At 52.5% G+C, this 27803-nt stretch overlaps 1 protein-coding gene across 3 annotated transcripts in view; it reads left to right on the top strand.

Annotated features, from left to right (window-relative positions):
• PLEKHM1 (pleckstrin homology and RUN domain containing M1) overlaps positions 1-27093 on the top strand; it is a 49824-nt gene extending 22731 nt beyond the window's left edge. Inside the window, exons 7-14 of one of the 3 annotated variants that reach the window (XM_067716692.1) lie at positions 8480-8741; positions 12107-13030; positions 15240-15385; positions 18692-18885; positions 23378-23441; positions 23971-24128; positions 24468-24578; positions 24887-27093. In XM_067716692.1, coding sequence (XP_067572793.1) covers positions 8480-8741; positions 12107-13030; positions 15240-15385; positions 18692-18885; positions 23378-23441; positions 23971-24128; positions 24468-24578; positions 24887-24998 — 1971 coding nt within the window. In that variant the 3' untranslated portion in view covers positions 24999-27093. The other 2 variants (XM_067716691.1, XM_067716690.1) reach the window with 2 other exon arrangements.
• Positions 27094-27803: the final 710 nt, after the last annotated feature.

The raw sequence follows: 27803 nt of genomic DNA, 5'->3' as shown, positions 1-27803 counted from the left end.
TGCTGAGCAGTATCCCATTGTAGATTTCATTAGATGGATGTATCACATTTTATTTATCCATTAATAAGTTCATGAACATTGGCGTTTTTCCTACCCTTTGGCTATTATGAATAATGCTACTGTGAACATTCATGTATAATTTTTTGCTTGGACATATGTTTTTAACCTTTTTGAATGCATACCTTGAAGCAGAATTTTGGGCTCATATGGTAGCTATATATAACCTTTTGAGGAACTGCCAAGAGCAGCTGCCTTGTTTTATATTTCAACCAGCAGTGCGTTCCTCTACATCCTCACCAGCAGTTCTTACTGTCTGTTTTTCTTGGTTTTGCTTTTATTATAGCCATCCTAGTGGGTGACAAGTGGTATCTCATTATGGTTTTGATTTGCATTTCCCTGATGACTAATGATAGTGAGCATCTTTTTATCTAAATGCTTATTGCCACTTGTGTGTTTTCTTTGGAGAAATGTCCATTCAAAACATCTGCCCATTCTTTTTTTTTTTTAACAGATTACAGTTGTCACAGACTTTTTTTTTTTTATATTTATTTATTTGGTTGCGCTGGGTCTTAGTTGTGGCATGCAAACTCTTAGCTGCGGCGTGCATGTGGGATCTAGTTCCCCCACCAGGGATCAAACCCGGGCCCCCTGCACTGGGAGCGTGGAGTCTTATCCACGCTTTCCACAAAGCAAAGGATGCTTTGTGGAAGCATCCTTTAAAGTCATTGTCTCATTCTTTTTTTTTTTTTTAACATCTTTATTGGAGTATAATTGCTTTACAGTGGTGTGTTAGTTTCTGCTTTATAACAAAGTGAATCAGCTATATATATACATATATCCCCATATCTCCTCCCTCTTGCATCTCCCTCCCACCCTCCCTATCCCACCCCTCTAGGTGGTCACAAAGCACCGAGCTGATCTCCCTGTGCTATGCGGCTGCTTCCCACTAGCTATCTATTTTACATTTGGTAGTATTTATAAGTCCATGACACTCTCACTTCGTCCCAGCTTACCCTTCCCCCTCCCCGTGTCCTCAAGTCCATTCTCTACGTCTGCATCTTTGTTCCTGTCCTGCCCCTAGATTCTTCAGAACCACTTTTTTTTTAAGATTCCATATATACGTGTTAGCATATGGTATTTCTTTTTCTCTTTCTGACTTACTTCACTCTGTATGACAGACTCTAGGTCCATCCACCTCACTACAATTGTCTCATTCTTAAATTGAGTTGTATGTGTTTTCCTTATTGATTTGTAGGGGCTCTTTATATACTGTGGACGTGTCTTTTACTGGAGAGAAATATATGTTTATAGCAAATATCTTCTTACAGTCTATGGCCGGCCTTTTAAATATCTTAATGATATCTTTTGTTGAACAGAAGTTCTTAATTTTTAAAATTTATTTATTTATTTATTTACTTTGGCTGCGCCGGGTCTTAATTGCAGCACGCGGGGTCTTCAGTGTGGCATGTGGGGTTTTTAGTTGCAGCATGTGGACTTTTTAGTTGTGGCATGCATGCAGGATCTAGTTCCCCAACCAGGGATCAAACCCAGGCCTCCTGCATTGGGAGCTCAAAGTCTTACCCACTGGACCACCAGGGAAGTCCCAGAAGTTCTTAATTTTAATGAACTTCAATTTATCAGTCTTTTTGTTTTGGATCAATGTGTTTTGTGTCTATTTTTCAAATCTGTGTCTACCCCAAGGCTATGAAGGCTGTGGAAATCCCTGTATTTTCTTCTAGAAGCTTTCATATTTTACCTTTTACAATTAGGTTTATGGTTCATCTGGGATTAGTTTTTGTATATGGTGTGAGGTAGGTGTTTTCCAAATGGATATCTGATTGACTTAGTTCCATTTATCGAGTATGACTGTGTAAATCATGGAACTGTGTACGTGTGGGTCAAACTCTCAGTTTTTGCTCTCTTTTTTTTGGGGGGGGGGCCGGGCCTTGCAGCTTAGGGGATCTTAGTTCCCTGACCAGGGATTGAACCCGGGCCACCGTAGTGAAAGCGCCGAGTCCTAACCACTGGACCACCAGGGAGTTCCCCAGTTTTTGCTGTCTTGAAGGTGGCTTTAGGCCCAGAATGTCGCAAGACCCTGAAGGTTGTGACTATAAAACCAGCAGCACACACCGAAGGTTGAAGAGAAAGGCTCTGAAGCCCCCACTCGAGCTAGAGGAAAGGGATGTCCCTTGTGGACAGTGGCTGTGGGCCGCAACAGGGCTCCCCAGCGTGGCCTTGACTGTGGTGAGTTCACTCCTGTCGAGGGTCTGGCTTCTGCTTTGCTGGCTCCGACATCCTATCTTGCCAGGGTCCTAGAGCTGATGGACAGAACAGCTTACCTCGTCAGCAAAGCTCCTCCTCTGCTCACCAAGCTTTGACGGTCCCCACCGCCTCCACCCCCGCACTGCCTCCGTGCACCTGCTTCCAGAGCCCGCTCCTTCCAGCCCCAGCTTCTACATTTGCTGTTCCCTCTGCCTGGACCCTTTCCCAACTCACTGCTTTTCCTCACTGTCGTTTCAGCCTTCCCTGACCACCCTGTTTCAAAAGCACCATCCCCGATGACTGTCTTTCCCATTTACCTGCTTCATTTTATGACACTCATCACTAGGTTAGATTCTGTTATCGCTTTCATTGTTTACGTGTTTATTTCCTGTATTTCTGTCCAGGATATTAGCTCCATGATACGAAAGACCACGTCTGTTCACTTGTTTTTTTAAATATTTATTTTATTTACTTATTTGGTTGCACCGGGTCTTAGTTGCGGCAGGCGGGCTCCTTAGTTGTGGCTTGCCAGATCCTTAGTTGTGGCATGCAAACTCTTAGTTGCGGCATGCATGTGGGATCTAGTTCCCCGACCAGGGATCGAACCCGGGGCCCCTACATTGGGAGCGTGGAGTCTTAACCACTGCGCCACCAGGGAAGTCCCACGTCCACTTCTATATTGTCAGTCTGAGCACTGTACCTGGGAAAGCATAGGTATCAGTGAATAGTTCTCAAATTGTTCAGAGACTCCCGAGATGCCAGCTTGTAAGTTTACACTGAGAAGTGCTCCACCAGGTGCCTGCGGCGGGCAGGTTGGTCTGACCAGGTCACCCTCCGCCTCCTGGCCGGCATCAGGGGAGTCTGGTTGCTGCAGGGTTGCTTGGGGACCGTGGAATCGAAGCACCGGGTGCCGAGTTCAGCGTGAGAACCTCGGATGCTCGCCCCTCCCAGAGTCTGTCTCTAGAGGGGAGCTGTGGGTCCGTCCATTCCCTTCTCAGGAGATAGTCACTGTGCTGCCCCTGCGATTCTCATCTTTCTATGCTTCTGTCATTTAGTCACTGCTATTTATCTGACACTTTATGGGGGGGAGGGAGTCACTATCAAGTTTTATAATCCTGAGAGCCATTCAGTCTTTCTTTAAAAATTTGTTTTTAATGAATTTAATTAAAAGCCCCAGCTATGGGCCAAGCACTACACTTGGTACAGCGATGGAACAGGACAAAGGCTCTGCTCCTTGGGGACAGACACTATGTTAGACAAATAACTATCTGCATCATAATTACACTGGTGATAAGTGCTGGGAAGGACAGAAGTGGGGAAACTAGGGTGACTCTGTGGCATCCGGAAGGTCGTGAGTTGGTTTCTCAGTTTAACTCCCAGAGGACAGTCTGAATTCTAAGACTTGGCCCTAATCACTGCCCTCATGGACCACTGGCCTCTGGCATGTGGTCCCCTCCCCCAGGAGGGGGAACAGGCAGTCCCTTGGCCTGACATAATGAGGACAGACTGAACAAAAGGGATTTTTTTTTTTTTAAAGGGATTTTTTGAAAGTGGTCCGGAGACCTGACGTCCCACTCCTCTGCCAGTCCCCTCTCTGGGATTTAGCTGTTGTACACAGTGTCCCGGTCCCTGTAGTAACTCCAAGGGGCATTCTTCTGTCTTGGGTCCTGGTGGCAGGTGCTGCTCTGGCTTAGATCCTTGGTCATTGGTGATTTCCCCCCACTGTTAAAGGGGCAGCGAACGGGCCAGATATGGGGCCCTGAATGAGCAGGAGGCAGGAAGGTTTAGTGGGGGAGGGGAAACAGTGGTGTGCTGCCCTCTCCCCCGCTCCGTGTAATAACTGGGGGTCCTGGAGGGGGGCACAGCCGCAGAGCTCAGTCCAGGCCCACGTGCAGAAGCTCCAAGGACCCAGTTTTCCTGCTATTTTTCTCTATTGCTTAAGAGAACAAAAGGTTTTCCCTAGAGTATCACTTCCTGGTGGCCGGCCTGGGGCCACTGGACCAGATGTGAACATCTCCAAGGAGAGAGAGGCCCTCACCAGTGAGCCTACACCATCTCAAAATCCACATCTGTCTCCTGCCTTGTTTCCTCACCCCATCCGTGTTACTTTATGTTAAAGATAGTTGGATAGTCAAGGTGTATCCCCTCATCTTTTATAGCTCTGTGCCCGGCACAAAGAAGGATGACCATTCCAAACAGCTTTGTAGGTGCTAGGATGGGGGTGAACACAGAATGCCATGGGAGCCCAGAAGGGGTCCCAAACCCAGCTGGGGGTGAGTGAGTAAGGACAGCTTCCAGGAGAAGGCGATGGATGACCCCTGAGCTGAGCCTCAAGGGAGAGTGGTCTCTCCCGTTAGGGCCATTATCCGGGGCTGCAGCGTTGCAGGGTTTCCCAGGTGTGTGTGCCAGGCACCAGGAGGTGGCCTGGACAGCCATGTGATTGCTCCTCCAGCCCATTTTCCCTGGGGAGTTCCCCTGGGTCATGATGACTTAGACAGGCTTTGTTCAGAGCTGTAAATAGTCCCTAGCAGTCACCCTGATTGACACGTTGTCCTGTCACTGGCAGAAGGAAGCACCTGCCAATCTGAGGGTTTGGGGAGGAAGCTCTGGAGGCCCAGCTCTGTGAGCCCCCCCCCCCGCCCCCCGCCCACCTCCAAGCTCCTGACTCAGAAAATTTGGCAGCATCTTAATGGATTAAACTGTCCAAACCAATCCTTCCGGGCATTCTGGGTAGCTCCAAGCCCTGCTCCCCCATTCCCTGTCTGCGGGAGCAGGGAGGGCAGTCTTAATTTAGGGGGTGGAAATAGCAACATCAGGATGAGGTCGGTGGCACTTAACAAAACAGCTGGGCTGTCCCACCCCTCAGGTGACTCATTTCCTCTGTGTAGACAGCCACTTAGGCGCCCAGCCAGCTTCCTCACCTCTGCTCTTCCACACTTAGGCACGGAAAGGCAGGGAGCACTTGAAATAGTGAAGAAAAGGAGGCAGAGTCCATTCCTACAAGCCTCCTGACCCCAGAGCCACCCACTTTCCTCAGCCAGTGAGCAACTTCAGACTCGGAGAGACAGCAACAGAAGGGAAGGGCTAGGGCCTGGCTGCCTGGAGCCGCAGGGGCCTGTTCAGAAGTGGGGAGCAGAGGCAGAGGGAGCTAGTGAGGTCTCTGGGTCCTGCTCACCCACGCCTCCCTCATCTCAAACCCTACAAGCAGTGCTGAAAAACCCTACATCCCTTCAACAAATGGTGCTGGGACAACTGGATATCCACATGCAAAAGAATAAAGGTGGATCCCTTCCTCACGCCCTACACAAAAATTAACTCAGGACTTCCCTGGTGGCGCAATGGTTAAGAATCCGCCTGCCAATGCGGGGGACATGGATTTGAGCCCTGGTCCAGGAAGATTCCACATGCCGCGGAGCAACTAAGCCTGTGCGCCACAACTACTGAGCCTGCGCTCTAGAGCCCGCGAGCCACAACTGCTGAGCCTGCGTGCCACAACTACTGAAGCCCATGCGCCTAGAGCCCGTGCTCTGCAGCAAGAGAAGCCCTCGCACCACAACAAAGAGTAGCCCCCGCTCGCCGCAACTAGAGAACGCCCGTGCACAGCAATGAAGACCCAACGCAGCCAAAAATTCATTAATTCTTTTTAAAAACGAATTGACTCAAAATTGATTGTAGACCTAAATGTAAGAGCTAAAACTGTAAACCTCTTTGCAGAAAACATAGGAGTAAGTCTTTGTAACCTTGGCTTAGGCAATGGTTTCTTAAGTGCAATACCAAAAGCACAGAGACAAAAGGAAAAATAGATAAATTGGACTTCATCAAAATTTAAAAATTTTGTGCCTTAAAGGACAACATCAAGAAAGTAAAAAGACAGCTCACAGAATTGGAGAAGTTATTTGCAAATCATGTATCTGGCAAGGGCCTAGTGTCCAGAGTACAAAAAAAAAACATTGTAACTTGTGTTTGTTTCCTAGGGCTTCTATAACAAAAGACCATAAAATGGATGGCTTGAGACTACAGAAATGTATTATAATAATTCCCCTTTATCTGAGTGGATACGTTCCAAGACCCCCAGTAAACGCCTGAAACCATGGATAGTACCTAGCCCTACATATAGTGTATTTTTTCCTATACATACATACCAATGATAAAGTTTAATTTATAAATTAGGCACAGTAAAAGATTAACAACAATAACAAATAATAAAATAGAACAAGTATAACAGTATACTGTAATGAGAGTTATGTGAATGTGGCCTGCCCCCCTCCAAAAAATATCTTATTGTACAAATTTAATGCCTTTAAGCACTTATCACATGCTGTGGCCATAACTTTTGCAGTTTGCGGTGCAACAGCAAAGCTGGCACAAATTTCCTTTTCCTTCTTCACAGTCTCACAGAAGATTCATTCTTACCGTAGATCTTAGCAACCTCAGAATATAATTTCTTTCTTTCCTTATTAAGTTGAGAACTTTCACCTTTTCACTTAAAGAAAGCACTTTACGGCTTGTCTGGCAGATCCGAATTGCCAGCATCACTAGTCTTGTGCTTTGGGGTCATTATTAAGTAAAATAAGGGTTCCGTGAACACAAGCACTGTGATACCACGACAGGAGATCTGATAACCAAGAGGGCTACTAAGTAAGTGACAAATGGGTGAGATACACTGGACAAAGGGATGATTCACGGCCCAGGCGGGATGGAGAAGGACGGTGCAAGACTTCATCACACTACCCGGAATGCACGCAGTGTGAAATTCGCACGCAGTGCGAATTGTTTATTTCTGGAATTTTCCACGTAATATTTTTGGACCACAGTTGACTGTGGGTAACTGAAACCGCAGAAAGTGAGACCACAGATAAAGGGGAACTACTGTATCTGATATCCTGAAGGCTAGAAGTCCAAATCCAAATGGAGGCAGGATTGGTTCCTTCTGGAGATTCTGAAGCACAATCTGTTCCACGCCTTTCTCTTAACGTGTCGTGTCTCCAGCAATCTTGGGCATTCTCTGGCTTGTAGACGCATCACTCCAGGCCCTCCCTCCGTCATCCCATGGTGGCCTCCCTCTGTGTCTCTGTCTTCGCGTGGTGTTCTCTCTCTGTGTGTCTTTTCTCCTCTTATAAGGACATCAGTCACGCTGGATGAAGGGCCCACCCTACCCCAGTATGACCTCATCTTAACTAACTGCATTTGCAGCAACCCTGTTTTCACATTCTGTCACCTAACGTCACATTCTGAGGTACTGAGGGTTAGGATTTCAACATATCTTTTTTTGGGGGTGGAGCACAGTTCAACCCATAACACAAGAACAAAAGGACAAGTAAACCAATTTAAAAATGGGTAAAGGATTTGAATAGACTTTTCTCCAAAGAAAATATACAAATGACCAATAAGCACATGGAAAGATGCTCAGTGTCATTAGATGTTAGAGAAATGCAAATCAAAACCATAAGATTGCATTTCTTATTACAGCCATATGGGATGGCTATAATCAAAAATACAGATAATAACAAATGATGGAGAGGTGGTGGAGAAATTGGAACCCTCATATGTTGCTGGTGGGAATGTAAAATGGTGCAGCCACTTAGGAAAACAGTTTGGAAATTCTTCAGAAGTTCAACATAGTTATCATATGACCCATCAGTTCCACTCCTAGGTATGTACCAAGGGAACAGAAGACGAGTGTCCACAGAAAAACTTGTATGTCAAGGTTCCCTGCAGCATTATTCATAATTGCCAAAAAGTGGAAACAACCCAAACATCCGTCAGCTGATGAGTGGATATGCAAAATGTGGTACATCCATATGTTGGAATACTATTTGGTAATAAAAAGGAATGAAGTACTGATACATGCCACACCATAGATCAACCCTGAAAACATTACGCTAAGGAAAAGAAGCCAGTTTCAAAAGACCGCATGTTATAAAATTTCGTTTATGCATGTCCAAAATGGCCAAACCTCTGGAAACAGAAAGTAGGTTATTGGTTGCCGAGAACTGGGGGGGTTGAGCGGAAACAGGGAGTGACTGCTGATGAGGACGAGGTTTCCTTATGAAGCAGTGAAAATGTTCTACACTCAGATTGTAGTGATGGTTGCACAACTCCGTGAAGACACGAAAACTGGATTACATGCTTTCGATGCATTGAGTTTATGGTATGTGAATCATGTCTCAATAAAGATGTTTTTAAAAACAACCTGTCTTTACTTCTTTCCCAATAGAAAAGCACGAGCTGGATCTCAGAAGATGACTTCTACCGGCCTCCCCGGGAACAGCCCGCAGAGAGTCCTTCCCATGCTTCCGTGGCTTCTCCCAGAGGGACTCCAGAGCCGAGGCCTGGTCTCCTCACGCAAGGACCAAGAAGAAGCTGTTCCATGGAGACCTTAGACAAAGCTTGTGTGCCTTCCCTAGGAAGCAGGAGAAGCAAGGCCGCCCCGATGCCGGAGCATAAGAACTTCAGGGTGGTGCACCGCAGGCAGATGGGTAAGCGACTCTGCAGGCTTCCGGGCGCTGCACTGCGCGCGGGCAGTGCCTTTCAGAAAGCAGTTCAAAAGTCCCCTTTTCCGTTACCAACTGGGCAGTGTCTTCTCCCAAGAAAAACCTCGTCCCAAAATGTAATAAGGAGCACCCTTGCTGAGTAATTCAGAAAAGCATTTCAGGAAGAGTACTATATTTTCTCATAAAATCTTTTATTTATTTATTTATTCATTCATTCATTCATTCATTCATTTATGGCTGCACTGGTTCTTCGTTGCTGCATGCGGGCTTCTCATTGTGGTGGCTTCTCTTGTTGCGGAGCATGGGCTCTAGGCACATGGGCTTCAGTAGTTGTGGCTGGCAGGCTCTAGAACGCAGGCTCAGTAGTTGTGGCACACGGGCTTAGTTGCTCCGCAGCATGTGAGATCTTCTTGGACCAGGGCTCGAACCCGTGTCCCCTGCATTAGCAGGCAGATTCTTAACGACTGCACCACCAGGGAAGCCCTATTTATTTATTTATTCATTCATGCATGCATGCATGCATGCATGCGTGCATGCATGCGTGCATGCTGGGCCAGGTCTTAGTTGCGGCACGTGGACTCTTAGTTGCAGCATGGGGACACTTAGTTGTGGCACACAGACTCTTAGTTGCGGCATGTGTGCAGGATCTAGTTCCCCGACCAGGGATCAAACCTGGGCCCCCTGTATTGGGAGTGCAGAGTCTTACCCACTGGACCACCAAGGAAGTCCCTCTCATAAAATGTTAATAAAGTAATGCTCAAGACTGCCTACAGAGTACACAAATACTGTTTCATATATTGAAATGGAAAATATCTTCCCTGAAACTCTCCTATAAATCTTATGATTATACATAAGATACATAAGATAATCTTATGAGTATATAGACATCGTGATTCTGTCTGTAGCCCAGAGCAAACCCCCGCCTCTTAAAGGCCCAGGTGTTTCAACTGCTCCTTCCCAAGGCCTTTCTCTTAGTTTATTTAACAGCTCTGATGGGGTTTATTAGATCTGCTGTTTGTTCAGTGTCCTCTATGTGCAGTTTACAGTGAGGCCACCTTGATCTCCACACCCTGTGAAATTCCAGAAAGCATTAAATAACCATAACCTAATTTTTCTGTAACCCTCAGAAACAAACAAACACATGTGCTCTAGAGTCAGTTTCTTTCTCTCCTCATTTTCTGTTTGCAATGACCCAGCAGAGAATTCTGGCCAGGTTCCTGGGGCCCTGGCTCGGGGAGTCTGGGCAGAGCCCTGGTCTCCATGCTGCCTCCTTTTAGGTTTTTCTTCCAGCGCATGTGATGGTTGCAACCGTACCAGAGAAGGTGTGTTTTATGCCTGCATCATCAGGTACCCTGAAGGGTGGGAAGACCCTACACAATGGTTTGAAATCTCTAAGGCTAGTCCAGGCTGGGAGAGAGACGTGTGTGTCCTTTGGACCCCCTGGTTCAGGGGATGGTTGACCCCCAGGGAGCAGGGAGCATTGGGCTGTGTGTGGTACATAGACACGCACTCACTCACTCAGCAGATACTTACTGAGCATCTGTGATGTGCCAGGCACTGTTCTAGGTGCTGGGGACACAGCAGGAAACAAAGCAAAGTCCTTATCTTCACGAGACTTATACTCTAGTGTGAGAGGCAGGAAATAAGCAAATAAACAAGTAAACGTACAGTGTGGGCAGGTAATAATAATCTGTGGGGAATAGTAAATCGGGGAGGGAAGGAGGAAAGCACGAGACGATCTTTGTGTTTCGAGCGGGGAGAACATGTGCAAAGGCCCTGCGATGGGAACGTACTTGGCGTGTCCAGGAAAAGAGTGGAGACCAGAGTAGCTGGAATAGAGGAGATGGGGAGGGGGGTGGTTAGAGATGAGGTCAGAGTGATGGAGGGTCTCGTGGGCCACAGAAAGGACGTCGGCTTTTGCTCTGAGGGAGACAGCAGCTTTGCAGGGTTTGGGGCGGAGAGACGTGATCTGACTTGTCTCTTGAAAGGGGGAGTCATACTGGCTCATTTGTTGAAGGGCTACAAGGGGACATAGACCAGTTAGGAGGCCACGGCCATAACAGGCCAGGGATGACGGCGGATTGAAGCCCTGAGGTAGTGGTGCAGGCGGTGTGGAGGAAGATTCTGGATATGCCAAGAGGATGGGCTGATGGATTAGATGTGGAGTGTGAAAGAAGGAAAATCAAGGATAACTCCAAGGTTTTTAGCCCAAGTAGCTGGAAGGATGAAGTTAGTCATTTTATGAGATGAGGAACTTCAGGAGAGAAGCGGGTTTGGAGTGGGAGAATCAGGAATTCATTTTTGGACATGTCAACTTGGAGAAGCCTATTAGACATACACAGAGCAGTTGAAGATCAGAATCTAAAGTTCAAGGGCAAGGTCCAGGCTGGAGATAAAAACTGGGGAGTGGTTGACATAAAACCCCAAGACCAGGGGAGATCAGCTAGGAAGCTGGTGTCAGTAGAGAAGAGAATCCAGGGCTGAGCCCGGGGCCTCCAGCATTGCGAGGCCAGCAAGAGGAGGGGGAGCCTGGGACACAGGAGGGGGGACAGTGACGGCTGAGAAGAGCCAAGGGAAGGGGGGCTCAGCTGTGTCCAGTGATGCTGATGGGCTAGGCCAGATGGGGACCAAGGATTGGCCTTTGGACTTGGCGACAAGGAGGGCCTGGTAGCCTTCCCAAGGGCAGGTTCTGTGGAATGAGGGGACAGAAGGCTGCCTGGAGCAGCTTCAAGCAGGAATGGGAGCAGGGGGACTAGAGACAGTTCCCACACCTCCCCAGGGAGGTTTCTGAAAAGGGGACAGAGACACAGGGTGGTAATTAGAGATGCGAGTGGAGTCAAGAGGTTATTTTTAAAGCTGGGAGAAATAACAGCGTGTTTGTGGGCTGGTGGGAATGATCCAGTAGAGAAGGGAGGAAACGGCAGCGCAGGAGAGGGAGGGAGGATTGCTGGAGGGACGTCCTTGTCCTTGAGTATGTGGGGGGCGGTGGGACCCCCTGCACAGATGCACAAATGGGAGGGTTGGCCTCAGACATAAGCGTAGTCAGCTCATCCCTGGCGACGGGGGCAGTCAGAGTGTGGGTGCAGATGCTGGAAGGGAGAGGGGTAGTGGGGGGCATGTGGAGGTGATTGAGCGCTTTTATTCTCTCGGTGAAATTCAAGAACAAGGTCAACAGCTGGGGTGAGGATGCAATGGAGGCTCTCAAAAAGTGTTCCCATCCGGCCCATGGTGGGCCTGTGTTCTCCTGGTGGTCACGTCGTCTGCACGCAGGACAGGACTCAGGCCCCGGACGTTCTCCTGGGTGGTGAAGGGTCAGGCCCGTCGTCTAAAGCACCTCTTTCTGCCTCCAGGGCTGTCTAACCCATTCCGGGGGCTTCTGAAGCTGGGCACGGTGGAGCGGCGGGGGGCCATGGGCATCTGGAAGGAACTCTTCTGCGAGCTCTCCCCGCTGGAGTTGCGCCTCTACCTGAGCGGCGAGGAGCGCACCTGCGTGGAGAACTGCTCTCTGCTGCGCTGTGAGTCCGTGGGCCCGGCCCACAGCGACGGCCGCTTCGAGCTGGTCTTCTCGGGCAAGAAGCTGACCCTGCGCTCCTCATGCCGCGATGAAGCCGAGGACTGGCTGGACCGTGTGCGCGAGGCGCTGCAGAAGTGCCGGCGGCCCCAGCAGGAGGAGGAGTGGGTGACCATCCAGTACCCAGACCAGCCCGAGGACCCTCCAGAGGCCCCCCAGGGTGGCCGCCCCTCCCACTCGGACCTGCTCTCGGAGCCTGAAACCCCCCAGGGCCCGCAGTTTGACTGGTCTTCTTCCCAGGTTCCCGAGCCAGACGCTATTAAGGAATCCCTTCTGTACCTGTACACAGACCGGACCTGGATGCCCTGTATCTTCTCCCTGTCCTTGGAGTCTCTGAAGTGCTTCCGCGTGAGAAACAACGAGAAGATGTTAAGTGACAGCCATGGAGTCGAGACCATCCGAGATATCCTGCCGGACACGAGCCTTGGGGGCCCATCCTTCTTCAAAATCATCACGGCCAAGGCCGTCCTGAAGCTGCAGGCCGGGAACGCTGAGGAGGCCGCCCTGTGGAGGGACCTGGTGCGCAAGGTCCTGGCGTCCTACCTGGAGACAGCTGAGGAGGCGGTGACACTCGGTGGGAGTCTGGATGAAAACTGTCAGGAGGTGCTGAAGTTCGCCACGCGGGAGAACGGCTTCCTGCTGCAGTACCTGGTGGCCATCCCCACGGAGAAAGGCCTCGACTCCCAGGGCTGCTTCTGTGCAGGTGCCGACTCGCTGTCCTGCTGCCCCCAGCCTGCTAGCCTCGCTCTGCCCGCGGTGGGGTTCCCACTCTAGGCTCTGCACCCCTTCCTGCTCCCCACGAGTGCCCCCATCCTGCCCCGGGGAAGTTGTAGCAAATGAGGCCGTTCCATGATCACATTGTATTCTTTTGGAGCAGGGGCGTGGTACCCTTCCAAAACATTTTTGCATGCTTTTGCAAGTGGACACAGTTTTTTTTTTTAAATTACAAAGATGGGCTCGTATTACTCAGAGCTGTCCAACAGAACTTTCTGTGATGATGAAAATGTTCTAGATCTGTGCTGTCCAGTACGGTTGCTACAAGCCACATGTGCCTACTGAGTACTTAAAATGTGGCTTCCTAGTGTGGAAGGAACTGAATTTTCAATTTGCTTTAATGTAAATATATTTAAACGTAAATGGGCCCCTGTGGCTCGTGGCCACCGTTTTAGACGGCGCAGCTATAACTATTGTTCTGCAACTTGGCTTTTTTCTGCTTAGGAGTATATTATGCGTATTCTTCTACGTCAGTACGTCTGCTCTGTCATTAGCATCGTCAAATCCTGTGCTGGGCCCTGGGCCAGAGGCTTTATTTGGATAACCTTGTTTAATCCTCACAACAACCCTGTGGGGGTTTGTCTCTATTTGTAACTGAGGAAACTGGGTCACAGGGCTGGTAAGTACCTGTCCCACGCTCACACAGCGAGTGATGGTGGAGCCCGCAGAGGACCTGATGGTCCCAGAACCTGTGCTCTTTTCCAGGCCCTCACAGGGCCTCTCCGCTCCCTTGCTTTCAAGGCTTCGTGATCTTCTGCTGCTCACGTTCCATTTCTAGCTCTTCTCCCCAACCCAGACACCCACATCCATCACCCTGGGCCCTCCGGGTGAAGTGTGAGGAGCCTGTGGGACGGGAGGCAAAAGCCTGCTTCAGGCATCTAGAAAGGAGTGGTCTGCAGCTGGTGCCCCTGGAGGATGGAGTAGCTAAGCAGAGCAGAGCTTCCCGCAGAAAATATCTTCAAGCTGCTGCTCACCCCTCGCCCCCCACCAGCCAGACCCTAGCACTCACACTTTGCCCTTCAGCACGTGGGCGCCAGTCTCAGGGAGGAGGCCAGGCCTCCGGGGCTGGGAGGAGGGCTCCCTCGCTGGGGACTTGGGTGCTGGTGGGTGGCTCTCCCGACGCCTGCCGCCCGCCAGCCTGCCGGCCAAACTGAAACTGGGGAGCTCGGGCCTCCTCTCTGCCTGCGAGCGCAGCTCGGTGGCCGGGCAGACGTCAACCTCTGACATCTGGCTTGTATTTCATAGTTTACAGGGCGCTTTCAAAACTCCATTTAAACTTTGTAATAACCCCACAGAAGAGCAAGTAGCAGGGAATTGGAACCTTGCAAAACTTCGGTCAGGATGAGACAGCTAGCATGCAGAAGAACCAGTCCTTCTAGTCCCCGGGAGGTGGAAGGGACTCTTTCCCTGGCCCTGTAGGAGGCAGGGCCTGTGTCAGGATTCGAGCCAGGCCTTTGTTGTGCTCTGGGTACACCCCACTCCTGGTCCCCCCACCTTCCCCCGCCCCCCTGTGGAGGGTCCTCCAGCAGAGGGACTGAAGCTGGCCCTGAACCACTGTCCCGAGGTATCAGGCAGCTGTGGCTTCCAGCTGGCCCCAGGCCATGTCCAGACAGCCCTGCCTCTGGCTGGCTTCCCCACCCACTCCCTGTGGCCAGCCCCATGTCCCCAGCTCCCGCCCTGCTTGGCGAGACCCTGACTCCGTGGCTTCCATTTCTGGGCCGCCATGGAGGAGTGGACCTAGAGGAGGTTGGCACTGTTGTGCAAGCAGTGAAGAGAGGCAGCTGGGAATAAGAGAATGAGGGCTCTACACCAGCCCCACCCAAATCTGACTCCCGCTGTGCCACTCCATCGTTGTGTGACTGGGCAGGTTTCCTGACCTCTGTGCATCAGCTTCTTCAGCTGTGAAATGCCGCTGATAATCCTTAACAGTGTTTTGTCGTAAAGATTAATTAATAGGGTTGGTTCTGACTGGTGGGCATAGGAGCGGTGGTGGTTTTCATCTTCGTACTCTCCTTTTTAATCTTTCTATGGATACTTTCCTTAGATAGCGGGCCCTTTCTGCCTTGGCCGCTTCCGGGTCACTCAGGAGCTGACTCCGTCCCCACCGCTGCTCACCCTCTCCCTGTTCTTCTCCCCAGGCTGCTCCCGGCAAATCGGCTTCTCATTTGTACGGCCCAAGCTCTGTGCCTTCTCTGGCCTCTACTACTGTGACATCTGCCATCAAGACGATGCCTCAGTGATCCCGGCCAGGATCATCCACAACTGGGACCTCACCAAGCGCCCGGTGAGTCTGCAGCCCAGCCTGCCACGGCCGCGCGGGGCTGCCGAGCGACAGAGCGGGGGTCGCTCCTCTCTGTGGCTGCTGTTCGTATGTTTGGGGGAGTTTGGCTCTAGGGAAGCCCGGGTCACTAGTTCAGGCCCCATGATGTGGGGGAGTTGACCAAGAAAGTAACTGGGTGCTGGTCTCCAGCCCCTGGACACAGCTCTGTCAGTGCCTACCTTGGTCCTCAGGTGGGAATCTGAGGATGGTTTGCTGCAGCTCCCCATGGTTACAGATAAAACTGTTTAAAGCACCAACAACTAGATACATAGATGGAAATGACAGATAGGATAGATTAGATATAGATGGTTGGGTGGATGGGTTAGGTGGGTAGATGCGTGCATGGATGGATGGGTAGATCGGTGGATAGATGTGGATGAGTGGATGGAAGGATGAGTGGGTGGATGGATGGATGGGTGGGTGGGTGGGTGGATGGATGGGTGGGTGGGTGGGTGGATGGATGGGTGGGTGGATGGGTGGGTGGGTGGGTGGATGGATGGATGGATGGATGGGTGGATGGGTGGGTGGGTGGGTGGGTGGATGGATGGGTGGGCTAGCCAGCTGGCTGCACTTTCCCTGGGAGCATTTTTCCATGCATTTTTGTTTTTTACATTTACATCTACTTTTTTTTTTCACCGTTCAAAATCATCTTTATTCGGTTGTTTAGCCTTTCTTCCCCACCCCCAAGATTACAAGCTCCTGCATCTACTTTTTGTAAAGTTTGGGATCATGCTGGACTCATACTGCTTTATAACGTGCTTTGTTTAGTTAGTATTACATCTTGGGTACTTTTTTATGTTCACCAAATGCTTCCGCATAAGATGTATTCTCTGATCTTTCAGATTTTCCTCTTCAGCTGAGCTTACCCACTTACGTAGCTGTGTTACCATGAGCAGACTATTTAACTTCACTTCCCTCGTCTGTAAAGGGGGATTAATAACAGCGTCTGTCCCCAGGCTGTGTGAGGACCAAAAGAGACAGTCACTTAGCTGGTGCCTTACATTAGTGCCCTGAGGCCTCACCTTCTGCCCCTAATTTGCTTGAGGGTCTGCCTCAAGGGGCGCAAACTTGGCTTTCTTCCAAAGGCACAGATTTCTGCTAAGACAAGACACAGAAACACCGGGAAGAGGTTGGGTGCTTCTCTCAAGACCCAGGCCTGCCGGCCGTGCTGTCTCATTATGTGGAGGTGTCTTCACATGTCCCCATCAGAGTCCAGGGAACATGGTTCTCAGAGCCCGTACCTCTCTGACCCCCACCCCGCTGGGGGTGAGAACCTTCCAAAGACATTAGCTTCACTTTGGCTTTTTTATTGGTTACCTCATCCCCACCCCTGCCCTCAATGTTAAGTATTTAACTAACTACATGGAGAAAACTAAGCCTCAAGATCACCGCAGATGCGAAGAACCCTCTGCCCATAAAACACCCTCCCTGCTTACAACACCCAGGTGCCTCTGTTGAGCCACCTTCTTTTCACTGCTGTAATTTTGGTACCACTTCCTTTTTCCAACTGGAGAATTCTAACACTTCCCTTGGCATGCCTGAGGTCAGGAAATATCCAGCTCTCTCAAAGATCCCGGGCCTGGGAAGGACATGAAAATTCACACTAGAAAGTGGCTGATCAGCGGGTTAAGGGCCCTTTGTCCACTGTTACCACTCTGGCTGACCCACTTGTGCAAGGTCCGGCTGGCACTACTTGGCAGGATGTCAGCCCAGGCCTGGGGCTTCTCTCTTTGTCTGTCTCCTCCACACCCACGGGGAAGGGACAGTCCCTGGGGAGCTCGAAGCCCATGCCTGTCGGCAGAACTTGGCAGTTTTCAGCGCACATTCCTGCGTGGTATTTCATCTGAGCCTCGCCAGAAGCCTGGGGCTGAGTCGTGGGAAGGGCTGGGGAGCAGCAGTTTGACCCGAGTCACGGACTCACCAGGCTTTTGCCAGTGGGCTGCCTATTGGCTGGGGGCTGGTTCCTCAGGGCTCTGGGAAATGGGAAAAGATGGAGTTGTCAGCTGCTGCGGGAGGCGAGAGATGCTGGTGAAGCTGGTGGAGCAGCCCCCAGCCTAACGGTCTCCTGAGGGCCCTGTTACGTCCCCCTGAGCCAGGGGACAGACACCGGGACCCACAGGCACTCACAGAGTCTGATGGCAGCTCCCCTTTACAGAGGATACGCTTACATGGATTTTCTTTTCATCTAAGCTCAAAATTATCCCATGAGCTAGGTGCTTTTATTTTCCCCATTTTACAGATGAGGAAACTGAGTCACAGAGAGGTTAGGTAAGTTTCATAAGGTCATACAGCTGGGAAGGGGCGAACCAGGAGCCAAAGCCCGACTCCTGAGCACTGCAGGGTGGTTGACGGTGGAGAACATCTCAGCTCCTCCATCCTTATCACGGCAAGGAGGAGACTGCAGGGGAGAGGGGCTCCTCTTCAGCACGTGAGGCAGCCAAGTATGCAGAGACAACACCTCGGTTTAGACGCGGGCTCTGCTTTCTTCCGGTGGCTTGGGTAAGCCACTCTACCTTCTCTGAGTCTCAGTTTCCTCATGTGTAAAATGGGGATGATGACACCTTCCCTTCTGGGTTGTTGTGAGGATGTGGTCGAGGTCCTTAGCCCAGCGTCTGGCAGATAGTAGGTGCTCAGTAGTTGGCTTTGGCATCAGGGTCAGGGCTGAGGGTAGAACCTTCAAAGTCCTATCACGTGGGAGAGGCCCAGATTGATCACTCAAATCCACATGGAGCCTTGGGGGGCCCTGGTTGGTGCTGCTGGCAGGGGTGGAGGGAGCTCAGGAAACCTCTAGTTAAGCTGTGTCTGATCCGTAGCTTACTGTGGTTGGAGCCTGACTCACACCCGTCACCTGGTTCCTGAGTCGGCCCGGGGTAGTGCCTGTTTCCTTTCGGCAGGAAGGTGGGGGCAGGGACGACAGGAAATAGTGGGAAGGATCTGTGAGGCCCAGGAGGAGAGGCGTGTTGACCGGAGCAGCCCCTCCTCCGTCCCAGCACCGTCAGGAGGGGCAGCAGCTGGTGTCAAGGGGGAAGAGTGGGTTTGGAAGTCAGATAAACTGGGTTCACATCATGACTTGTGTGAGCTGTGGACCTTGGCCAAGTCACTTCCTCTCTCTGAACCTCAGTTTCCTCATCCGTAAAATGAAGATGGTACCACTTCCCTCGGCAGGTGGTGGGAGGCGTGAGCGAGTGAGTAGGTAACACAGTGCCTGGCCCTCAGGTGCTCACCAGATGGCCCTCCTATCTCACCCTCGCTGCCTGGTGGTGTCCCCAGGTCTGCAGGCAGGCCCTGAAGTTCCTGACGCGGATCCGGGCCCAGCCCCTCATCAACCTGCAGCTGGTGAACGCGTCTCTGTACGAGCACGTGGAGCGGATGCACCTCATCGGTAGGAGCCGGGAGCAGCTGAAGCTCCTGGGGGATTACCTGGGCCTGTGCCGAAGCGGAGCCCTGAAGGAGTTGAGCAAGAGGTGAGCACCCTGGGCGTGCATGGATGCGCACACGCACGCACACACACGCGCACACACACAAATACGCGCGCACACACATGCACATACACACGCACACACACAAATGCACATATGCACGCACACAAATACGCACACGCACGCACGCACACGTGCGCACACACAAATGCACATACACACGCACACACAAATACACACGCACGCACGCACACACACACACACAAATACACATACACACGGGGTCAGTGCAAAAGCAGCTTCTCGGAAGAAATGCCAGGGCTGGGTGGAGAACGCTTTCCCTTTGCATTTAGGAGTGGCTTTTATTTGTGCTTGTATTTGTTCATTCATTCGTTTGACAAATTTACTGAGAACGTGCTCAGGGTCCATCACTGGGCTTGGGGCATGGGCCCCAGTGCTGAGCAAGGTGGACCTGGGTCCTGCATGGCAGGTGAGTAAGGCAGCACCTTACTGCTGAGTGAGGGCTGGAGGAGGGAGTCGGACGCCCTGGAAGTCCTACTGGAGGGGCGGGGGATCTAACCCAGACTGGAGGAGGGCGGAGTGGAGAAGGCTCCCTGGAGGAACTGACATCCAAGGTGAGACCTGCCAAACGAGTGGGAAAGCGAGGAGACGCAGGAAAGACTGTTCCAGATAGAAGGAGTGGTGTGCTCAGGCTGTGAATGAAGGCCCCATGCGTGGAAGGCAGAACTTTCGGGGGGTGAGGAGGGAAGTAGGGATGTGGTGAGAGGAGGCTGGAGAGGTGAGAAGGGCTGTGTCGCCCTGGCTCCTCTGGTTGCCGCCAGCCGTTCACCCCATGCGGCTTGGCTTTGCTGCTGTGGCAGCATCCGTCCCCAAATCCTCGCAAGAGGACAGGGTTGTGTGGGACCCTTAAGATGCCCTTCAAGAAGCTTCTTGGTACCCAGGGCCTGAAGGGGACATTCAGTGCTCAGTCGGGGCTGAGGGGTGACACCTTCTGTGGGGCCCTAGGAGGGCAGAGCTCAGGCGATGAGCTGCTGCCGGGTGCCCAGTTGGGCTTCGCCGCTAGGTTTCTGAGGTCTTGGAGCGGCTCACAAGTCCCTCCACTTTCCCCCTGCAGCCACCCCTCCCGACAGCGCTGGCCCAGAGACCGCCTGTCTGACGGGCTCCCTGCTCAGTCCTGGTGCCCGTCGGGGCGGCGCAGGGAGAGACTGCTGCGGGGAGCCCCTCTCCTAGGCAGAGAGCAGAGGCTGGCCCCTCCCAGGCTCCCAGAGCAGCCGGCTGAGCCCTGGTCTCCTCCACAGGGCCCAGAAGGACAGAAAGCCCTTTGGGGGCCACCGTGAGGGACCTGAAAGGCTGCTTCTGGGAAGGCTCTTTCTGTCTCCATAATCAGCTGAGTGCCTGGGTCCCTACTCACTCCCATCCTTCCTGAGATTCCAGGACCCAGGGCTCCAGAGTCTGCCCTCCTGCCCCTCTGTCCAGGTCAAGTGGGACCCTGTCACCCTCCCCGGTCCAGGGTTCTCTGCAGACTGAGAAGACCAGGTGCCCGTAGGGTGGGTCCTGGGTGCCGGCCTCATTCACCCATCCCTGCCGTGCTGAGATTGTTTGGTCAGCAGCCTTACTGGCCTGTCCGGGCTGCCCTGCCTGGGCACTGGGGACAGTCCTGCCTCTTTCTCTGTGGCCCTGCTGTTCCCATCCTTGGGCGGCAGCGCTGCACACGGTGCCCAGGGCCAGGCCTGTGGAAGTCCCATTTCAGAAGCAGCGTGGGGCGGGGGAAAGAGTCCAGGCGCAGCCTCCGCCTGGCCCCAGATCCACTGTGTGACTCAGGGAAGTTGCTTCACTTCTCTGAGCTCCAGCTTTCTTGTCTGTAAAATGGGCCAGTGATCCCTGTGTTGACGTGGCTTCCCAGAGTTGTGGTGAGGGCCACATGAGGGGATCAGTGTCTGGGGTGGGACAGGGACAGGTGGACAAATGGCCCTGGGTCAGGGCGGCGTGTGCCATGAAGAAGGAAGGAAGGGCCAGGGGAGCTCCCGGAGGAGGTGGCATCAGTTGAGGGTTTGTGAAGTTCATTTCTTTTGTTCTTTTAAAAAGAAAAAGTGCTTTTCTTTTTCTTCTTTACAAAGATAGTATTCAAATAGTATGAAAGAGAGTCAAGTAGAAAGTTGGGATCCCCCTTCTCTAGTCTGGCCACCATCAGTTCTGTTAGATGCTCCAGACCCCTCTTGGTCCTCACACAGGAGAACAGAGTTGCCACCACACAAACGGCATCACGTGTGTAGTGAACTGGGGTTCAGCAAAAGAAGCAGAGAAGAAAGCAGAAGGGAGGGCCCGCTTTCCTGGCTAAGGGAACCCACGGCATGGAGGCGGGACAGGAGCACGGCTCGCCAGGGCCTTCGGGGGACTCAGGGCAGCCAGGTGGTGGGTCAGGGGCCAGACCTCGAAGGTCCCCTGTGCCACAGCAAAGGCGTCTGGATTTTATGCTGCTGGCCTTGGGGAGCTGTTGAGGGGTTTTGAGCAAGGGATGGTCACGTTCAGTCAGGAGTTTAGGAAAGACCAGTTTAGCAGCAGTGGAGCGTGGGTGCTGGTGTAGGAATTGGCCCAGGAGGTGAGGAGGCCTGGACTGAGTCAGCCAGAGTGAAGGGTGAGAGGACGGGAAGGGCTGAGGAGAAACAGGCAGGTTTTAGATGTGGGATCCCCTTTCTCTCAGGGGGCTGCCCTGGCAAAGGGTCTCCTCCCTGACCTCATCTCCCCCAACAGTTGTACGGCCTCACTTGAGGGTATGACAGACCCAGGATAGGTGGCTCGTAGGGAAGGCCCTGGGCCTGGCTGGCCCCCTGGGCTTCCACGACTGTGGGCAGGGGACTCTCCATCCAAATCAGCCCCACCCTTCCTGCTGGCGCAGCAGCAGCCTGTGCACCCCGCACCGCCTGCATTTTCCTGGTGATAAACGGCAGCGTCCTGTTCCCAGAAAGCTGGAAGTTTACTGGGGAGACCAGCACGTTGAGCTGAGTGGCCGCATCCTCACCCCACGCAGCACAGCCTGGCCTGCCTGCCTGCCTGGTGGAACTTGCCATCTCGGCCCCGGGTGGGGTCCCCCCTGGACCACAGCTGAGGCCACGGGGTGGGCAAAGGCAAGCACCCACTCCAGATGCCGCAGGGCCTGGCACCTTCCCGCCTCCAGGTGTCCAGAGCATCCTGGGGCAGGTTCCCACGCTTCCTCAGACTGGGAGAATTCTCCCCCCAACCCCAGTACCAACACAGACACACAGCAAGGCTAGACAAGTTTTTGTACCAGGGGAATTTCTGCAGGTGTTTCCTCTCCATCTCTCAGGATGTGACCCTTGGGATCTGTGCCATTGGTGAGGTGGAAACTAGAGCTGGGTTGGCAGCTGAGCTCTCGTCCTCTGCCTCCCCCACCCCCCGCCCTCCCCCATCTCTGAAATGGGATCTGCTGCACTCAGGACGTGTCTCAGCTCCTCTCCCATAGCACTGAAACCAGATGCTTAAATGTCTGTCCCTCCACTAGACCAGGGGCTACAGGAAGGCAGAGGCCACGTCCTGTGCATTTCTGTCCCCAGCCCTGTCCCTGGTATGTAATAGTGGCAATAATGACAACAGTTAACACCTACAGGCATTCACTGGGTGGAAAGGATGCAGGTTCTGGAGCCAGACTCCTGCGTTTGTTCAGACTCCAGCTCCGCCACTTACTAGCTGTGTGACCACAGGCAAGTTATTTAACCTCTCTGGGCCTCCATTTCCTCTTGCAAAATGGGGGTTATAATAGTGTCAACCTCACAGGAGTCTTGTGAAAATTAAGTGAGTTAATATATATAAAGCTTAGTCCCGTTCCCGGTACCAAGCGTTCGCTTTCCTCATCATCCTCATCATTATTAGTTTTTAAATAGATGTTTATTTTTTATATCTTCAAATTAAAATTTTTGCAGCTTTATTGAGTATACTTGACAAAATTGTAAGACATTTAAAGTGTATGTTGTGATGATTTGACATATGATTACATTGTGAAAGGATTCCTCCCATCTGGTCAATTAGCATATCCATCATCCTCACATATTTTATATATTTTTATATATATATACATGGTGTTTGTGTGTGTGTGTGTGTGTGTGTGTGTGTGTGTCTGAGAGAGAGAGACAGAGACAGAGAACATTTGAGTTCTACTCTTAGCAAATTTCAATTATGCAGTGCAGTGTTATCAACTGCGGTTAACAATTATTCCTTGTTTACTATGTACGAGGCACTGTACCGGATGCTTTAAATAAATTATTTCATCCTCAGAACAGCGCTCTTTCTCAGGTGAGGAAACCTAAGGTTCAGAGAGGTTAAGTAACTTACCCAAGGTCCCAACAGCTTTTCACCTGGAAGCCCAGGTCCCAAGCCCAGGCGGCTGACTGCTCCGCCCAGGCGGGAGCTGTTTATGCCTGGTCAGCAGCGCTGAGGGAATGAAACCAAACCCAGGTTGGCCCGGGTTCCTTCTAAGGAATCTCTTGTGTTTTCTTTGAAGACTCAACCACAGGAATTATCTCTTGGAGTCTCCTCACAAGTACAGTGTCGCGGACCTCCAGCAGGTGAGAATGCCACCCCCCAGACCTCTCTAGAGGGACCTTATTCCTGGAGAAATCAGAAAGGGAGATGATGGGGTGCGGGGAGAGTGCCTGCAGTTTACTGAGGCAAGACAGCCGTCTTCAGCTCTTTGGTAGCTCGGAACGGGCGTCCCGCCATCCACGCTTCCTGGGCAGTGACTGAGCCCCCAGCGCCCCTGGGACCAGCAGGCACTGCAGCAAAGCCCAGGCTCACAGGGCTCAGCCCCTTCCCTGCGTCTGGACTCCTCCCCAGCAGGGAGGGCAGGGGGAGGGGTGAGGGTTTGGGACGTTCCTTTCCTCAAGGGAGGGTACAGTGGATTCCTCCGTGCACAAGGGCTGCACGTGCTCGGCCTGATTCCGGGAGGTTTTCTTGCCCAAGTGGAAGGAAACTCCTCTTGGGGTAGGAGTTCTTCAGGCAGGGTGCCAGGAGCAGCAGCAGACCACGTCTTGCAGGCAGCCTCAGGCTCAGCACAGCTGCTTAAAAGGCCTGGTGGCCCACGCTTGCCCTCCACAGATCGCGGACGGGCTGTATGAAGGATTCCTCAAGTCCCTGATCGAGTTTGCCTCCCAGCACGTCTACCACTGCGACCTGTGCACCCAGCGCGGCTTCATCTGCCAGATCTGCCACCACCATGACATCATCTTCCCCTTTGAGTTTGACACCACAGTCAGGTATGCGGACCCTCAGCCAGCCACCCCGCCCCACCCCCATTCCCACCCGGCCCCACGGCGTCCCCGGGCGGCAGGCCCGGTACCCAGGGAGGGGGACAAGACAAGCCCTCACAGGACTCCCTGCCTCCACCGAGCCATCCATGTTTCTGGAGAAGAGGTGGCTGCTGCCTCTTTGAATTGCGGTGGGAGGACCTCAGTTTCGTCCTCTATGAGCAGGTGGAGGAGGAACTGGATGAGTTTCTGGCCTGGAGTGTTGGCACAGGCCGGGCATAAAGCGGGCACCTGGTGGGTGGTACCTGCCACCGCCTCTGCCCCCGTAACAATTGTTCTTGTCCCCAGTTATTGCTCATTATCAGAAGCCTCTAAATGGAAAAATTCATCCACCAAACCTCCATTCCAGTCCATGTGGGAGTGGAAAACGGAACTGGTGGGAGCATTCATTCATTTTCAGTAGGTGTCCCCGGACCCGCATTTGACCTCTGAACAGACCTGGGGCTGAGTTTTTTAAACTGCAGAGTGTTTGAAACATAGGCAAGAAATCGTTTTGTGAGTCTCAGCAGTATTTATAAAAGGGAAATAGAATAGAGAGTATCAGTGTGCATTGCGGGGCTTAGTCAGCACTGTGGCAAGAACCTTTTGTCCCGGAGCGGAGGGGCAGCGCCATGTGCCGTGGGTGGCAGGCCCCCGTCAGGAACACTGACCAGCCTCGAGCCCCGGGAGGCCCGTCGGTCCCAGCAGTGCTTGCTGCTCTCTCCCAGGTGTGGCGAATGCAAGACCGTCTTCCACCAGAGCTGTCAGGCCGTGATGAAGAAGGGCTGCCCCCGCTGTGCCCGCCGGCTCAAGTACCAGCAACAGAGCACTCTCGCCTAACCCCATTTCCTGTCCCCACCCGGGACCCAGGGCTCAGCCATCCCAGCTGGGTTGGCCATCAGCCTGGGTCACACTTTCAAGGTGTCACAGATGTCTCCCTTGTCAGGAAGACTCTCAGATGTGACCAGAGCATGAGCCTATGAGAGGGAGCCTTGGGAACTCTTGATGACACCTCCTGCCCCCCACCCGTCTGGAGGCCAGGACACCAGCAAATGCCCCTGTCCGAGGATGCGGGAGGAGAGGGGGCTTTGCACTAATTGGCCTGGATCGCCTCACTGACGCACCGTCTCCATTAGGGCTGTTCACACACTGTGGAAATAAGACTTGGGAAGCATTTTCAATTCCACATTCCTGATTAAAAGGCCTAGTTTTTTTAAGGTGGGTTTTTTCCCTTCATATTTCAACAGAAAATATTTTTTTATTCTTGACCCTCCACAAGTCACCCAAGAAATCCAGCCACTCTCACCCTGAGCAAATGTGCAGGAACCGCTCAGGCCAGGCCTGTAGGCGGGTGGCGGCTGGGTGGACAGGCCCCCTAGGACAGAGCCTGCAAGCTGGTGGGCGCCTTTCCTTCCCCCTTACCGCGCGCTCGCTGCCGACAGCTCCTGTACAACGTGCCAAACCCCCGGGGGGCCAGGCAGGCTCAGTCCTGAGGACCATGTGTTTCCTCTCTGCTCCCCGCCCCCTCCTCACCTGAAAAGCCCTTCACTTCCTCCGTGTCGGAGCCCCTGGCTCTCCAATAGCCTGGGATCTTGGTCCCGCAGGAGGAGGGGAATGACTCGGAACCAGCACTGTCAGCACTTTGAGCCTTCCTTGGTCCAGGGAAGGGTCGTCATCTAGCCCATCCCTCAGCCCCCTACCCTCCTCACTCCTACCACGGACAAGCAGCCAGACGGGCGGGGGACTGCTGCAGACGCAGGAATGCATCCCCGCCTGACTGACTCCCACCAGGACAGAGGTAGGCTGGGTCCCCACTGTGGAACCCTCAGAACCCTCGTCCTTCCACGAAGAGTGTCAGCCCTGCTGCTGAGATGTGTAGGGACACGCAGGAGAAGCCACCCCCGTGGAAGGATGCTCAGCCTCAGTTTACAAAGCCATGAGAGTTCACAGAGCTTTGCTGGACTGGCCCAGGAGGGGCGCTGCCGAGAGACTGGAAAATTTCGCTGGAGCACGACTGCCTTTTGAAGGGGTCTTGGGGTGGAGCCTGGAACTGTTTTCAAAGTGATATTTAGACCCTTGGGGTTGGGGGGTGAAATCTGGGCATGATTTCTCTGTTGCCTCCCCCCACCTCTCCTGGATCCTCAGCCCTGGGGTCTTCTGGCCATCCTATCTGCACTCAGCTTGGATTGGGGGCCTCAGGTGGAGATCCGCCTTCACTGTCAAGATACGAACCTACTCCCACCTCTCCCTTGGGCTGATCTGACTGCTGAGTCACCTGCCCGGCCCTGTGGAGCTGGATAAATTGTGCAATAGAATCGAGGAGGTGGCAGGCGGATGGGGGAGGGGGCTGTCACACAGCTGCTCTGTCCCCATCACGGAAGATGGTGCACACCTGTGCCCAGCGCACCAAAGAAGGTGGATCCTTACCCCCATCCCCACCCCCCATAGCCAGCATTAATGCTCCACCACAGACACAGCCTGATCAGAGCCGTAATTGGTCCAGATCGCTGAGTGGGCCTGGGGTGGGCAGCGCCGCCTGAGCCCAGCCCTGTTTCCTCGGGCCTGTGAGTATATCCTGTATTCCAGAAGGTCCCTAGGAGGCAGCAGGAGGCCCTGGAGGCGCTCACTTTGGTCTGGCGGGGCCTGGCACGCCCCGCTCCCCGCCCTCCCCGAGATCAGTAGCATTAGAGCTGACCCTCCCCCATACCAAAAAGCTGCTGATGCTTTCAGATGAGTTGACTTTTAACACCCTCACCTCCAATGGGAAGCTGATGTGAACCTCGGTCGTGCCCACACTATTTTTAAAATTTCATTTTATGCAATAAACTGTTTCTAGTGAGGGGCCCTGGCCCTGAGAAGTGCTTTGCAATGTACCGAAGGAACTGCTGCGTGTGATTTTTTGAATGATTTTGCAGTAAAGACCTGATCTTTCTAACCTGTGGTCTGGTTTCTGAATCTTTTTTTTTTAATATGTAATTCGGTTATTTTATTTATTTGTTTGTTTATTTAGGCCGTGCCACCTGGCATGCAGGATCTTAGTTCCCCAGACCAGGGATCGAACCCAGGTCCCCTGCAGTGGAAGCGCAGAGTATTAACCACTGGACCGCCAGGGAAGTCCCTGGTTTCTGAATCTTAATGCTGCCACTGACTGGGGGAGACCACAGGCCCTCAGTTACCATCTGATAGCCGCCTCTGCTCTCTTGTCAGTCAAACCGTAGGCAATGGAGGGCAGGAGGAGGGTGGTTATTGGTAAACATTTGCAAGCAGGGGGCTTGTGTGCCAGGAGTGGGCATGGAGAAGAGGGGAAGTAATTCTTCAGTCTACCCCCGACCCTTGCCTCTCCCCGGAGTCAGCCCCCCTCCCCCACCGTGGGGTAGGATTTCAGGGCCTTTGGGGAGCTTTACTTACATACACTCATATAACTAATGAAGCTGATGCCTGAAATCCCACCGTGATGGCTTCTTTCCTGTTCCTTAAATGTCAAAGCACAGACTCCTGACACTGGAACATGTGAAACCATTTTCCACAGGGTTATCCAAGGCAAGAGAAGGGGCTCAGGAAGGAAAGGTTTGTGAGCAGGGCCCGATTCAGGGCTCATGGTTTTAGGGCTCAATGTGGCCTTTACTTGGCTGCCAACTTTCCTCT

Source organism: Pseudorca crassidens, chromosome 19 (assembly GCF_039906515.1).
Source record: "Pseudorca crassidens isolate mPseCra1 chromosome 19, mPseCra1.hap1, whole genome shotgun sequence".
NCBI classification, from domain to species: domain Eukaryota; kingdom Metazoa; phylum Chordata; class Mammalia; order Artiodactyla; family Delphinidae; genus Pseudorca; species Pseudorca crassidens.
Note: the sequence above shows the minus strand (reverse complement) of the source record. Positions and strands in the feature narration are given on the sequence as shown.